At 56.7% G+C, this 13,101-nt stretch overlaps 9 protein-coding genes across 9 annotated transcripts; 4 read left to right on the top strand and 5 right to left on the bottom strand.

Moving 5' to 3' along the window:
- Positions 1–20: 20 nt before the first annotated feature.
- On the top strand, positions 21–1,133 carry J3D65DRAFT_666697 (uncharacterized protein; the record flags this gene model as incomplete). The annotated part of the gene is made up of 1 exon (XM_066802944.1): positions 21–1,133. The coding sequence occupies one exon, from the start codon at positions 21–23 to the stop codon at positions 1,131–1,133; it is 1,113 nt and encodes a 370-aa protein (XP_066657309.1).
- A 591-nt stretch (positions 1,134–1,724) lies between these two features.
- Positions 1,725–2,313, top strand: J3D65DRAFT_602042 (uncharacterized protein; the record flags this gene model as incomplete). Its single annotated transcript, XM_066798083.1, has 2 exons — positions 1,725–1,832; positions 1,930–2,313. 2 exons carry the CDS (start codon positions 1,725–1,727, stop codon positions 2,311–2,313), a joined length of 492 nt encoding a protein of 163 aa, XP_066657310.1.
- Positions 2,314–2,778: 465 nt separating this feature from the next.
- Positions 2,779–3,938, top strand: J3D65DRAFT_620582 (uncharacterized protein). Its single transcript, XM_066799881.1, has 2 exons — positions 2,779–2,968; positions 3,024–3,938. The coding sequence occupies exons 1-2, from the start codon at positions 2,836–2,838 to the stop codon at positions 3,482–3,484; spliced, it is 594 nt and encodes a 197-aa protein (XP_066657311.1). The 5' UTR covers positions 2,779–2,835; the 3' UTR covers positions 3,485–3,938.
- J3D65DRAFT_307698 (uncharacterized protein) lies at positions 3,887–5,484 on the top strand. The gene has a single exon (XM_066795240.1). The coding sequence runs from the start codon at positions 4,289–4,291 to the stop codon at positions 5,147–5,149; it is 861 nt and encodes a 286-aa protein (XP_066657312.1). The 5' UTR covers positions 3,887–4,288; the 3' UTR covers positions 5,150–5,484.
- Positions 5,367–6,436, bottom strand: J3D65DRAFT_307924 (uncharacterized protein). The gene is made up of 4 exons (XM_066795243.1): positions 6,220–6,436; positions 5,863–6,143; positions 5,510–5,805; positions 5,367–5,460 (listed from the first exon to the last, which is right to left on the bottom strand). Exons 1-3 carry the CDS (start codon positions 6,235–6,237, stop codon positions 5,634–5,636), a joined length of 471 nt encoding a protein of 156 aa, XP_066657313.1. The 5' UTR covers positions 6,238–6,436; the 3' UTR covers positions 5,367–5,460; positions 5,510–5,633.
- Positions 6,437–7,917: 1,481 nt separating this feature from the next.
- On the bottom strand, positions 7,918–9,483 carry J3D65DRAFT_307686 (uncharacterized protein). The gene is made up of 7 exons (XM_066795239.1): positions 9,377–9,483; positions 9,111–9,318; positions 9,020–9,056; positions 8,881–8,947; positions 8,586–8,781; positions 8,318–8,536; positions 7,918–8,073 (listed from the first exon to the last, which is right to left on the bottom strand). The coding sequence occupies exons 2-6, from the start codon at positions 9,121–9,123 to the stop codon at positions 8,325–8,327; spliced, it is 525 nt and encodes a 174-aa protein (XP_066657314.1). The 5' UTR covers positions 9,124–9,318; positions 9,377–9,483; the 3' UTR covers positions 7,918–8,073; positions 8,318–8,324.
- A 508-nt stretch (positions 9,484–9,991) lies between these two features.
- Positions 9,992–10,859, bottom strand: J3D65DRAFT_602046 (uncharacterized protein; the record flags this gene model as incomplete). Its single annotated transcript, XM_066798084.1, has 6 exons — positions 9,992–10,142; positions 10,195–10,234; positions 10,289–10,416; positions 10,590–10,654; positions 10,709–10,788; positions 10,826–10,859. The coding sequence occupies 6 exons, from the start codon at positions 10,857–10,859 to the stop codon at positions 9,992–9,994; spliced, it is 498 nt and encodes a 165-aa protein (XP_066657315.1).
- Positions 10,860–10,869: 10 nt separating this feature from the next.
- On the bottom strand, positions 10,870–12,068 carry J3D65DRAFT_307861 (uncharacterized protein). Its single transcript, XM_066795242.1, has 4 exons — positions 11,605–12,068; positions 11,383–11,541; positions 11,175–11,319; positions 10,870–11,060 (listed from the first exon to the last, which is right to left on the bottom strand). Exons 1-3 carry the CDS (start codon positions 11,915–11,917, stop codon positions 11,261–11,263), a joined length of 531 nt encoding a protein of 176 aa, XP_066657316.1. The 5' UTR covers positions 11,918–12,068; the 3' UTR covers positions 10,870–11,060; positions 11,175–11,260.
- Positions 11,781–12,382, bottom strand: J3D65DRAFT_620594 (uncharacterized protein). Its single transcript, XM_066799882.1, has one exon. It carries the CDS (start codon positions 12,279–12,281, stop codon positions 11,979–11,981), a length of 303 nt encoding a protein of 100 aa, XP_066657317.1. The 5' UTR covers positions 12,282–12,382; the 3' UTR covers positions 11,781–11,978.
- Positions 12,383–13,101: the final 719 nt, after the last annotated feature.

The raw sequence follows: 13,101 nt of genomic DNA on the forward strand, positions 1-13,101 counted from the left end.
CTTTCGTCCAGCCTCCCAACATGGCCGAGCAACCACATCCACATCCTCGCGTAACCCGGAGTCGCGCAGCCCAGGGACTTCCGTCTCCTCGACGGGGCTACAGCCGTGCAACCCAGACGCTTGCGCCTCCTCCTCCTCCTCCGCCTCCTCCGCTCAACCAGACGGCTCAGACCATGATGCATGTCCTCTTAGGAGCCTTGGCATCAGCACTCATCTTCGTCGTCATCTCTCGGAGCTTTTCCGGGCCCCTTTGCCAAACCACCCAAACCACGCAACGCGAGCCACCCGAACCCTGTCCACTTGTGCCTACCGGGACAACCTTTTCCTGGATTGAATACATACCGCGGACATCATATGGGGCGGCTGCCAAAAAGGATTCCATCTGCCCGGCTTGGGACGTTTTCAACGCGTCGGACATGGCAGTCTCATGGGAGAGGCCTTTGTTGCCCACGGAGGACGAGGCTCGGGATTGTCACCGTCACATCAGCTGGTCGTATCGCAAACTCCGAGCTCTCTGGCATTCTGACCGGGCGGAGCCACCCACGGCAACATCGATTGGTGCTCTACGGCGACTACTCAACCTATCGCGGCCACAGCTAGATCTCATTGCGCACACTCTCGAGCAGGCATACCAAGACGCCTCCTTCTGCTGCATGACGAGCACGGAAAAGAGTACATGGCTCAATACCATGACGGACAAGCAGCCCAGCTTGTGGGACGTTGGCGAGATGGACGACGTCACAAACGACCTGGAAGGAGTTGCGGCGGACCCCAGCGACTTGGGCCTCGACTTGGCGCCAAGTGAATATGCCCATGTCCAGCACTGCATGGAGCGTAAGGGCACGTCATGGGCTCACGAACTCCACCGCATGCGTCAGCAGCGCCGCACTCTCTGGCATCAGTGCAAGACGTATGTTGAGAGCTTTGTTGATGTCCACATCAGAAAAAGCACCAAGGAGCACAAGCCTACTCAAAGGGCGAGGATGCGGCAGAGCGTGCTCAACCACTTCATGAAGCGGACAGGCGCGCTCGACGGATGCCGCGACGGCGTCTTGCGACCTTGGTGGGAGATGGAGGACGAGCCGGCGAAGTGCATGGCGAAGATTCACGGCAAAAATACCAACGTGGGCTGAGCTTCGCCGAGTGTCTGTCTTGCAAGGGGTAGAGGCACTCCATCATTGTACTCTGTTGGAACTACATTTCTCCTTCTCTTCTCTCACTCGCTTTCTCTCGCCTTTGCCATGCTGTGTGTTTGATAGAATGAACCATGTTGAAATTTTGAAACCTGTAATTTATGGTGGTGTAATCTTTCTGCTTTCCTCCCGTCTATCCGTCCCCCTATCTTGAGAGAGGGCGTGCAATGTTTCTGCTTTCCTCCCGTCCGTCCATCCCCCTATCTTGAGAGAGGGCGGGCGGGCGGATGGATGGATGGATGGATGGATGGATTCGCTCGCAGCAGCAGCCCGTGCGTGCTGTTGACCACCCCTCACTGCCTGTCGGTGCTGCCTGCCGCACCTTACGGCGCCACAAGGCTCTCTGCCTTTCGGAGCTCCGAGACAGACAGGCTAAGGGGTCGGGCTTTAATCAAGGAGGAGGAATGTATACATATATATATATGAGTGTTCTAAGAGGCAAGGCAGGGTAGAGCAGAGCGGAGCAGAGCAGATCAAAGAGCCACGAACCACCGAACAGGCTCAACGCACACCACCATTCGTTCTACAGCCATGCCACAGTGCGAGTCCTTTCTCGCCAGCGGTCAAGCCGAGAAGTGCTCCAAGAGAGCGAAGCCGGGCCAGCGCTTCTGCCACTGGCACCAATGCATCCAATACACGGTAAGTAAGCAAACAAGCACGCACTCACTCACGGCGGAGGCGGGCGAGCGAGCGAGAGAGAGAGAGAGAACGCTGGCTGACCATTTCACTTTTGCAGCCCGATGGCGATTCTGTTACCAAGGCCAAGGACAAGGCCAAGAAGGAGGAGGAGGATGAGGCCGAGAATGAGGACAAGCAGAAGAAGAAGGAGAAGAAGAAGAAGAAGAACAAAGAAGCCAACAAGCAGGCCGAGCCGTCCGACTCGGAGGATTCCGGCCAGGCCACTCCTGGCGACGACCCTGTGCTGCAGCTGTCGCCGGTCGTGAAGCGCATGCTGAGCCGTTTCAAGGTCGACGTCAAGGGCAAAAGCAAGAGCAAGAGTGACGACGAGGCCGAGGCCGAGGCCGAAAAGGACGTGGAGATGCTGCGCCGTGCCATCAAGGCGCAGAAACGCCAGCTGGAGAATCTTGCTGCAGCGTTCGATAGGCTGGGAGTCAAATGAGTCAAGATACGGGAGACAGGTTAGGGGATGTACAGTAGGGGGTTGGTATAGGGTCGTCTGTCCAGTTATATCACTCTCCTTAAATACTGCTTTCTCTGCGCCGCTGGATTCTTTGCGCTCGTGGGATTTTGTGTGTGCTCCATGTGTTGAAAAGAATTGCCATATTCGGCGCAAGTGAACGCAGTGCACTGGCCCCTAAAAACCACCTGAAATTCGCTACAATCCAATACAACTGTTTTCGCTCCTCCGGACGTGCCACCGTGCCTGGCATTCATCATCTCAATATCATGCCTGCCCGCCGGCCTCTTCAGCCCCGTCAGCGTTGGCTGTGGAGCACGTAAATCTGCACGCTGTGATTGAGCGTTGCGCGCGTTTGCCTTTCGTCGCATGTGTTTTGTTACACAACATGATGAGCCTGTCTCTTGTTTTCAGTAAGCCTACAAGTCAATTGGTGGGTGCGCCGGTGAGAGGTCTGAGACAGTTCCGTTTGCTGCATCTTGCCGTCAGGCAGTCGGGCATGTAATGGGTAGAGAGGGAGTCACCCATCTCTCACCCCATCAACCACCACGCCGACCTGAGAAGACAAGAGAAGCCCCCTTCCACTACCTCTCTCGCAGCGTCTCTTTGGAACTCGTCAGGATGTCTCCAAATACCAGTACGTACCCACATCTATTGGATCCTCACGCCAGTCGATCTGACAAACACCCAAGACACCTACACAGCACAGCAACAGGCCACCCTGAGGCAAGCCCACGACATGGTCACCATCTACTATCTGCGTCGCCCAGAGAACCTCAAGGGGCTTGATCCCAACGGCGACGTGCAGCACATCGCGACGATGCTGGCCCAGCTCGACCCCCAGGGCATATACCGCGGCGGCCAAACTGTGGCGCTCAACAACACGCCAGAAATGAAGCGCGTCAAACTGCATGCCCAACGCGCAGGCGCGGTGCGCCGCGACCTGAAGAGGATGGTGGACAATAGCAGAAGCAGTGGCGGCCATGATGTGGGAGCATCAGATGACCAAGGCCTGGATCTGGTCTGTATTGCTGCAGTCCTTATATGCCTTGGTTTCGTCTTCTTCATCCTCTTCGCTTGCATCGCCCACCACATGTATCTGCGCAGAGAGGCGGCTCGGGACCGCGGGGATTACTATGACGGCTATAGCTAGAGTGGAAGATGTGTATTTACAGAAGCGGGGGTTGGTTGTGTTTCTCCTACTGCGAGAGCGAGGCATATCGCCTTCAGACCCTGACAAGCCCCCGCCATCAAGTCTCTCTCATTTCCCACACAACCGACCAGCAAAATAGCAGGAAGAGGGGCGCAAATCGAAGTCGGTGCAAACTCCAATCAGCCTACTCAAGGGTTGTCAAGGTCGAGGCGGGGCAGCAATGGTCTACTTGCGATGAGGAGGAGCGGGCTACCTGTACCTACGCGTGCATGTCACAGGAATTAAGATGCTGTACACAGCAGCGATTAGCCACATCTTTCCGTGTGGCTTGACGGCGTTGCGTCGCTCCGATGCCTACTACATAGCTGCATTATTGCTGGCGTTGCGGGCTGTCTACGGTGCGATGTATGACGTCATATTCCGCTTCCTATAGATTGATGACAGGACGTGCCATTTAGGTGTGGTGGCCTAGGAAATCCTGTAGCTACCAGCCCACAAGGATTGCAGTGGTGATGGAAATGCAGAGCCGACATTTTTTTCTTTTCGGAATGACGGCATGGAGCTGTCCCTGCCGTCCAGAGGCTGCAAGGTGGCCGCCAGGGCATTGACCGCGAAAAAGGCAATTCCGGTGACGATGGAGCGGGAGATGAGGGGGCCGAAAGGAGCGGCGAAAACTGGACGAGCGGTAAGAGTGCGGTGGGAATGCCCGTCAAGAATGGCGCACGTTCGATGGATGGATGTCGAGGACTGGAGTAGTGAGTGAGAGCAGCCAGAAAGGACAAACACCCGGTCCGAGATCAAGCCATGGCTCTTGGGCCGGGTAGGTTTGGCGACATTTGCGACGCGATGGATTGGAAGATGATGAGAGATGCGACGGACGGGATATGGATCAACTGCTGTAGGGACGGCCCGGGACCCGAGGCCCATGACAGCCGGCGGGAGCGAATCCGGACTGAAGATCCGCCGGCGGGAGGTGAGCGCCGGCGGGCACCTCCCGTCAACACCACCACCGGGGCATGCAATGTCGGCCCGGAGCATGCGACCTGTCAGCTTGATGGACCGACGCAGCAAAAGCAACTGTGCCCGGCCGCATCCCATCATGTCGAATGCTGGCTGACGTCCTCAGGAACCACTCCGCTGCAGGCAGGGCTCTCGGCGTCGCAGACCCCGCCGCCGTCTCTCCATGGATCCATCCCCATCTTCAACGTGCACACCGTCCACCCCGCGTCATGCTCCACCGCGCACCCTGGCAAGCCCCTTCAACTACCGTGGCGACGGCCGACTCGACGCGTCGCGAGTGCGTCAGGGGTTTCTCAGGCGACGCCAATGCCTTTGTCGCAACAACTTGCACCATACCCTCATCGGAAGCAGCCGGATCGCTCCGGTGGACCTGGAAGAGGGGCGGCGGCGGCGGCGGCGGCGGCGGCGGCGTACTGGACATGCGATACTGTGCGAGAAGATGGTCGGGAGTTGGTCGGGGAAGGGTGTCTGGAGTGTGCTTTGTGGCTGCTATCTGGACAGTCGTTTCAGTCAAAGCATCATTTCTCGTCGTTGTGGTCTCAATCTTTCATCTCGTCTAAGGCTGCCTTTTGCCTAGGTTTTCTCTCCCATAATCTGCCCGCCCATGGGCTGCATGGAGCAGCGCCAGCAGCGTATTTCACTTGAGCGCCTCAACACTCCTACTGCTCGTCATCCACACGCCCGTCCCGTCCTCACCGAGCAGCTCTAGCGCGACACGGCCACGCAGGAGCGCGCTGCACCTTCTCACCGTCGCGACTCTTTGTTTGCTGCGACGCTCGGCTCGTTGATGCAACGGCGGCAGAAAATCGCCAAATTTTGCAACGCGCAGAGCAAAGCGCAGCGCCCGGAACTACCGAGGTGGACGAGCAGCAGAACGGAGACATGTGGCTCCTTGTTCGTGGTGATGGCGGCAGGAACGGCAGTTTAATGCGCGGGCGTCGTGGCAGGTGTGTGGTCTTGTCATGTCAGCTCTCTGGACATAAAGCACGCCGTGGAGAGATTTACCGGTAGAGTGATATCCGCTCCAGGCGGGGGAGCTCGCCGGGCGTTGTTGATGTGGTGTTGATTGACGCTTCTGCGGTCGCTTTGTTGGCTCGTCGCCTTTCCTCGCGCTCCGAGCCCTGGCAGTTCAACGACGAGCGGCTGGTGCTCTGGTGCAGCAGCTTCGGGGCGCTGGACTCGTCGCTGGTGTCCTCAAATCTTTCCTTGTTGTTCTCATCATCGAGTTTGCCGCCAAGGAGATGCTGAGCCTTGAGATGTAGGCTGACGGCGCGGGACGGTAGTCGTGTGGCCTGCGCGGCCTGCTTATCAAGGATTAGCTTCTTGTCCACCAATTTGTCTGGAGAAGTCTTCCTTACCCTGGGCGGTACATTTTCCTGGTCGACGAGAGAGATGAATGGGGAGCTGGGCGCGCAGCGTCGAGGATTGGCATCTTTTCTGCAAATCTCTCTGGAAAAGTCTTCCTCGCCTCAGGCGGTACGTTTTGCTGGTCGACGAGAGAAACGAACGGAGTACTACGCGCGTCTGCGTGGGCGAATGGGGAGAGTGAGTTTGCGTGAGGTCGGGGACCGAGAGACTGTGTTGATAGGTTGAGCCAGAATGTATTCGACGGGAGTCGGTCGAGACAGCGGGAAGGGGGCTATTTGAGGTACCAGTAAGGAGCTGACAAGAGCAGGCGACGTATGATAGTGATGAATGGAGAGGGAGAGACTTGCGCTGCCATCCATGGTCATTTCCCCCACATCGCTACCCTCCTCTTCTATGCGGAAGCTCCATCGCGTCCTCAGTCGTCGCTCTTACCTCACCTAGAATCCAAACAATAATCCTTCCCCTTCTCCTTCCGGATCTCCAATACGAGTCCTCCATCTGACGCATGACGACGAGAGGGACAAGATGAGGTCTCTGTCGCTTAGACTGCAACGCGAAACGCCTCACGAGATTTGCTTCAGCCGATACATTGTGGCGGCACAAGTCTGGACGAGTCAAGGCAGTCGTCGAGCGACACACTAGGGACATATTTCATCACTCAATGTGCAGTTGGCAGGCCGGCGTGTTCTGTAATGTTGAACATACGCTCGGCGCGCGAGGGCCTTCGCTTCAGCGGCTTTCCACTTGAATCGTGTCAGTTTGGCTAATGGAATGGAGTTTGGGATGGCGGCATTGAAGCAATTGGCCACAAAGCGTGAGCATGCATCATCTGACGTACCACTCCATGCAGGCGACGACGGCAAACAAGGCCGCCGTCGTACCTGGCGCCCAATACTGGCGCTACCAACTGCAGGCGGCTACGCATCATCACGACCTCATGTGGCATTGCGACTGCGGCGTACGAAAGGTGCAGCTTCAACCGGGCCCTGGAAAGACGTCTCGCCATGTCTGACCTCCACCGACGCAGGCCCGTCGAGCTACGAGCCAGGTGCGAGGAGATGAGGCTTTGCTCAATCGCCCACTCTAGAAAGGGACATGAAGCGGCCATGCACAGGGGCCAGAATAGGTTATGAAGAGGGCTGGCTGAGGGGGGATTAATGGCAGACATACGCGGGTGCAAAATCTCAATAAAGGCAAGACGGTGCCTCACTCCACGGCGGTGACGCTGGCGACAGGAGAGAAGCAGTGGCGACGAGCACTTGGGTGCATATGCAGCAGATAGTAACAATGGGCGGCGTCATTTCAGCATGGTACTGCTATGCAAGTGAGCAGCTGGCGACGAGTGAGTGCATCATTGACAAGTGACGTTGTCATGAGGATGGGCGAGGGTGTACCAAAACATGGCGCCCGTAGTTCGTGCATCGCTTGTCGTGCAGCTGACTGGCTACACCAAACCGACGAGCGAGAGTGTCAGTGGATCATAAGGCAAGACGAGACTTGATGGTCATGAAAGGTGAAATCAAGCCGTATCACGCCGTCTGGCTCAGGATGAAAATGGTCATGGGTCGCGGGATCTGCACACAGTTAGATGGCCTGGACGGAGTCGGCGAGTGGGGCGGGCTGATGGGAGGTGATGGCTCGGGCGTATACTCGGTTTGAATAGTGGCCGACTCGGTATACCGCGACGGAGAAAGATGAACTATGGCGACAGGGCGGGCGAAGGTGTTGGGCGATGAGAGAGAAATTCCAGAGGCGCAAGTGGAAATTGTGGTGGGGACGTAGAGCGCAGCAGAGCATGGACGACAAAGCAGCCTTCCCACCTATATGTGGATGAAAAAGGCGGCAGAGGATATAGGGACATGCGGAAGGGAGGATTCTATATGGACAGTGTTAGCAAGATGAATAAAAGTCGGGCTATCAACGGATAGGCGCAGGGGGTCACGTACGCAAAGGACACATACCACTATCGGATCCCATGCTACAGACTCTTCTCAGAAGCGTATTTGATGGGCAAGTCGAATTTGCCTTGGTGGCTGGTGATGGTGTCGCCGCACCAGCTCGACAAATCTGTCCATCGGCCTCTCAGACCGCACGGGACTTTCTGGCGCAAGCTGGTTGGGTTGCATTTGCGTCAAAAATTTGCGCGTCCTCGTTGAGCAGCTGTAGCGAGTGCGCCGACGCCAGCTTCTTGAGTATCCTGGCTTGCAAGAGCGTGAGCTTTGTGCTGACTGGAAAAAGCGGAGATGATCTAGCGGTAGAGTAGAGGGGGGGGCATCATGTGCAGAAGAGAGTAGGGAAAGTGGTACGAGAAGGACGGCGAGAAGGACCAGGACGCAGAATGTAGGATACAAGGCAGACAGGAGAACAAAAGCAATGTGTGTATAGAGAGACGGGCGGAGGGATGTGAATGGAGAGGAGAGGAGAGGATGGGGGGAGCCGAGATACCTGTTCTTTATTTGCCTGATGGGGAACGTTGCGACGGCAAGCACGACGAATGGAACGCTGGCCTGTAGTCGATGGCGATATGGGATGAGGTGCCTAGAACTCTCCTCTCGTAAAAGGTACTGCGGTGGGCTGGGCTAAAGAAACGCGCCACCGTGAAGCTCACACAGCTGGGGTGTGGTAGGGAGAATCGCACATCGTCTGAAACGGACCGACCATTTGCTACGTGAGGTCAGCGAAACCATCAATGAATTGAGAGGCGACTACCTACTCCATGTCGAAGGCGCCGCAAGCCTGGAAGAACAGTTGCAGTGTGTTGGTGCAACGGCTGCTGTAACATAAGAGGTTGAGAGAGTGAGTCGACGGCGTGTAAGGTCGAGTGAAAACCGCATTCGATCAGACGTGTGCGGAGGGATTAGGTACCGAGGTGGAGAGGGAGCCGACGGGGTGACGGTGATGGTGACGGCCTGGATGGGTAAGCTGAGGTAGGCACGGCCAGCACCGATGGCGGAGGATGCCGGGTCGGGTCGAGTAGATCGAGAAGGGGACACGCCCAGATAACGTACCAGGTGGAAAGGTTCCAGCAGCGAACCCAAGGAAAAGGGGACGACAGCGACGACAACAGTAGCGGAACTAGATGGACACGCTCATCAGCGGGAAGTTTCTCACCGTGTGACGGTTGAACAAAACAACCACAAAGCTTACCTGTAAAGAGATTTTGAGTGGATCTGGTTGCGTGGAACTAGAGCAGTGTCAGTAAACCTTGTTAGAGCCAGCAGGAAGGCCGTGGACGTACTTAAGGAGCACATCCTTTGCCACAGAGTGTACTTACGGCGCGGACCGAGGCGCAGTAGACATGAGATGAGCGTTGGCGGAACTATATCTCGGTGTCAGCAAAGACGAAGAAAGAAAGAGAAGCGTCCAATTCCAGAGATGTGCGCGTGATGGTCGCGCAGGGTGGTGTCAGATATCTTGGACCGGACTACGGCCACAAGACTCGCAACCTGGCAGTTCAATCAGTCAGCACGATGGCTTTTAATGAGAAAGGTTAAGGAGGCATACTTCTCTGACAAGACACCCTGCTGCGACTGACAAGAAGGACCATTGAGACGAAGAGGGCGAGGAAAAGGCCATGGCTGCGCAGGGTGGTGTCAGATATCTTGGACCGGACCACGGCCACAAGACTCGCAACCTGCTGATTGAGTTAGTGGAACAGGAATGAGAGACGGTGGTAGAGGCGTACTTCTCTGACAACACACCCCGCTACGACTGAAACGGACCATAGACACAAGACTCGCAACCTGCTGATTGAATTAGTGGAACAGGAATGAGAGACGGTGGTAGAGGCGTACTTCTCTGACAACACACCCCGCTACGACTGAAACGGACCATAGACACAAGACTCGCAACCTGCTGATTGAGTTAGTGGAACAGGAATGAGAGACGGTGGTAGAGGCGTACTTCTCTGACAACACACCCCGCTGCGACTGATGGACCGGACCACGGACGCAAGACTTGCAACCTGCCGATGAGTTAGTGGAACGGCTTGAATGAGAGAAGGTGGTAGAGGCGTACTTCTCTGACAACATACTCCGCTGCGACGAATGAGAAGAAAAGGACCATGGGACAAGGACGGCAAAGCTGGAGGACGAGATCCGCAGGTCCTATTGCAAAATGTCAGCGCAGGCAAGGTGTAAGGAAGAGTAAGGCCAGTGAATGATCAAGCTGTGGTTCGCCAGGGAGAATTTCGCAAGCCCTGTCCAAAGAGCGGAGGTTTGTGAGAAGGCCGGAGGTCTGAGAAGGCGGAGGGTCTAGAAGTCTACAAGTCCTGTTACAAGGCGTCAGTAGAGGGGAGATGAAGAGAAAGAAGATCGACGTACCTGTGTACTAGGGTTTGTGAGAAGGCGGGGACAACAAGTCCTGTGGAAGATTGTCAGCGATGGGAGTGGCAGGCGCAAGGGAAGACTGACGTACCGGTGAGAACGATGTATTTGAGTGAGAAAGGGCCCCATCTCCTCCGCGGCCAGCTGGCATTATTGACCGCTGTCCAGAGGAGCGAAGGCGAGGGTGCGAGGGTGGCAGGTAGGGAAGACGGTGGAAACCTGTGGAAGATTGTCAGTGAATGGAGTGGTAGGCGAAAGGGAGAACAGACGTACCGGTGAGAATGATGCATTTAAGCGAGAAAGGCGAGGGTGCAAGGCCTTGTGGCAGGTAGGGAATCATGTAGAAGATTGTCAGCAAATGGAGTGGTAGGCGAAAGGGAGAACAGACGTACCGGTGAGAATGATGCATTTGAGCGAGAAAGGCGAGGGTGCGAGGCCTTGTGGCAGGTAGGGAATCCTGTAGAAGATTGTCAGTGAATGGAGTGGCAGGCGAAAGGGAGAACAGACGTACCGGTGAGAATGATGCATTTGAACGAGAAAGGCGAAGGTGCGAGGCCTTGTGGCAGGTAGGGAAGACGGAGGAAACAAGTCCTGTGCAAGATTGTCAGTGATGCGAGTGGTGACTTACCCATTTGAGCGAGAAAGGCGAGGGTGCAAGGCATTCGTGGCAGGTAGAGAAGATGCTGGAGTCGGCGAGAAGACAGAGGAAAAAAGTCCTGTGACGGAGCGTCAGTGAGGGGCAGGCTGAACGGAAGGGAGGGAATAATGAGTGTCGTAGGTGAGTATGGTGGCTTCAGAATGAGGAGAAGAGTAGCGGGACCGCGGTGTCGTTGGGTCGGTTTCGCGGAGGTGTGCCAAAGGATCTTGATCTGGTTTAGACTACGAATACAGAATAGCAACCTATCAGTTTTATAAGTATAATTACTTAGACTAAGAGGGGGAGGGAGGATGAGGTAGGCGTACCACTTTAATAGTACCTCACTTTGGCAATGAGACATGATGACACCAAATAGTGAGAGCGAGGCTGGAAGAGTAGTAGGACCGCAGTGTCATTAGGTTGGTTTCACAGAGGTGTGCCAAAGGATCTTGATCCGGTTCGGACTACGAACACAGAATGGCAACCTGTCGGTTTTGTGAGCACAATTGCTTGGACTGAGAGGGGGAGGGAGGATGAGGTATGCGTACCACTTTGACAGCACCTCACTTCGGCAATGAGACATGATGACACCGAACAGCGAGAGCGAGGCTGGAAGAGTAGCAGGACCGCGGTGTCGTTGGGTCGGTTTCGCAGAGGTGTGCCAAAGGATCTTGATCCGGTTCGGACTACGAACACAGAATGGCAACCTGTCGGTTTTGTGAGCACAATCGCTTGGACTGAGAGGGGGAGGGAGCATGAGGTAGGCGTACCACTTTGACAGCACCTCACTTCGGCAATGAGACTCGACGATACCGAACAGCGAGAGCGAGGCCGGTAGCTGAGGGCGAAGCTGGCCGATGATGATGCGATATAGAGGACGAGGACAAGGACAAGGGCGAAGCTGGCGGATGAGATGGGGATGACCTGAAGAGGATGAGGGCGAGGCTGGCGGGTGGCGAGAGTGAGGGAAGACGAGAGTGAGAGAAGAGGAAAGATTGTTGAGGAGAGATGGTTGAGGGAGCGAGAGGGAGAGAGAGAAAGAGATGAGTCGGTTGAGAGTAACAGAGGGAAGGAAGGTCCCATGAAGTGAGCGGTGTGCGGCGGGGTGGCTGCCGTGGGCGGCAAGAACCACCCCGCCTGGACCTCACCGACGCCGTGCAGCCGAGGGACGCCCGCCGGCGCAAACACCACGGCAAAGGCAAAGGTGCTCACTACCTACCAATGACGGGAGCGAATGGTCGACCAAGCCAAGGCGTGCGCCAGAGGCAGGCGGGAGGCAGAGGGCAGGGCGGCTGCGGTGAGGTTGGAGCATCCGCGTTGGCGGCCGTAGATGGGGACTCCACGTCGTACTGCCGGCAACAAGAGCGGCGTCCGTCGAACAGGCGATGCAAAAAAGCAGAAGGTCAAGGTTGCTTGCTCGGGATGGGACATGGCTATGTATGGGCATTGAATTGGTGCATGTACATGTATGTAGTTTGTGCGGTGGTGGTGAGGTTTGGACCAAGACCCGACAGGGGAGTCACCACTCGGCCAGTCGGGCCGGCGCCGGCGGCGGGGTGAAGACGGGACCTAAGGACCCCCGGCGGGCGGGCCTGCAGGTGGGGGCCGGGTGCCGGCGGTGAACGCCCGGTCCGTCTTCGGTTCCGGGATGGATGGATCTGCCCGCGGGCGGTCCGGGTCCCTCCCGTCACCACCATTTGGCTGTTCGCCGCAGCATTCCCTCCAAGCACCAGCGACGCGCGCGTCAGATTCAGCCCAGGCACCCACCTGCCCTCCTCGCGCTACCCGGCCTGTTCTCCATGTCTTTGGCACTGCTGCTCGGTGGTTGTGAGGGCGACTGCGGGCTCCGACACGAGGTCGGGGAAGTGCTCGGGTGGGAGGCTGAGTCGTCGCAGTCGATGGAGGCGCGACCGACTTTTTGCTACTGGGTCACAACTGGGGGCGGCTGAGGGCATACGGTAGTGCGTGTGTTTCACGGGTGCGCGGCGCCTTGGAATGCGGCCGTCGCTTGAATCCTCGTCGTGGGGCTTTGTGTCAAAATGCATCGTATCTTTTTGCTTTCGCCGTCCGCCGCCGCTTTCATCTCGTCTGCTTTGACCATCATCATCATGCTTGATCAGCAGGCAAATCAAAGGAAGCGCCACGACTTGGTCGGTCGGGCGGCAATCAACCTGCCGTAAGCAGTTGGTGTGGGCGAGTTCCGCCAGGGGCCTGTGCGTGAGTTCCGCCAGGGGCCTGTGCGTGAGTTCCGCCAGGGGCCTATACGT

Source organism: Phyllosticta citribraziliensis (genome assembly GCF_038025025.1).
Source record: "Phyllosticta citribraziliensis strain CPC 17464 chromosome Unknown J3D65scaffold_4, whole genome shotgun sequence".
In the NCBI taxonomy this organism is placed as follows: Eukaryota; Fungi; Ascomycota; class Dothideomycetes; order Botryosphaeriales; family Phyllostictaceae; genus Phyllosticta; species Phyllosticta citribraziliensis.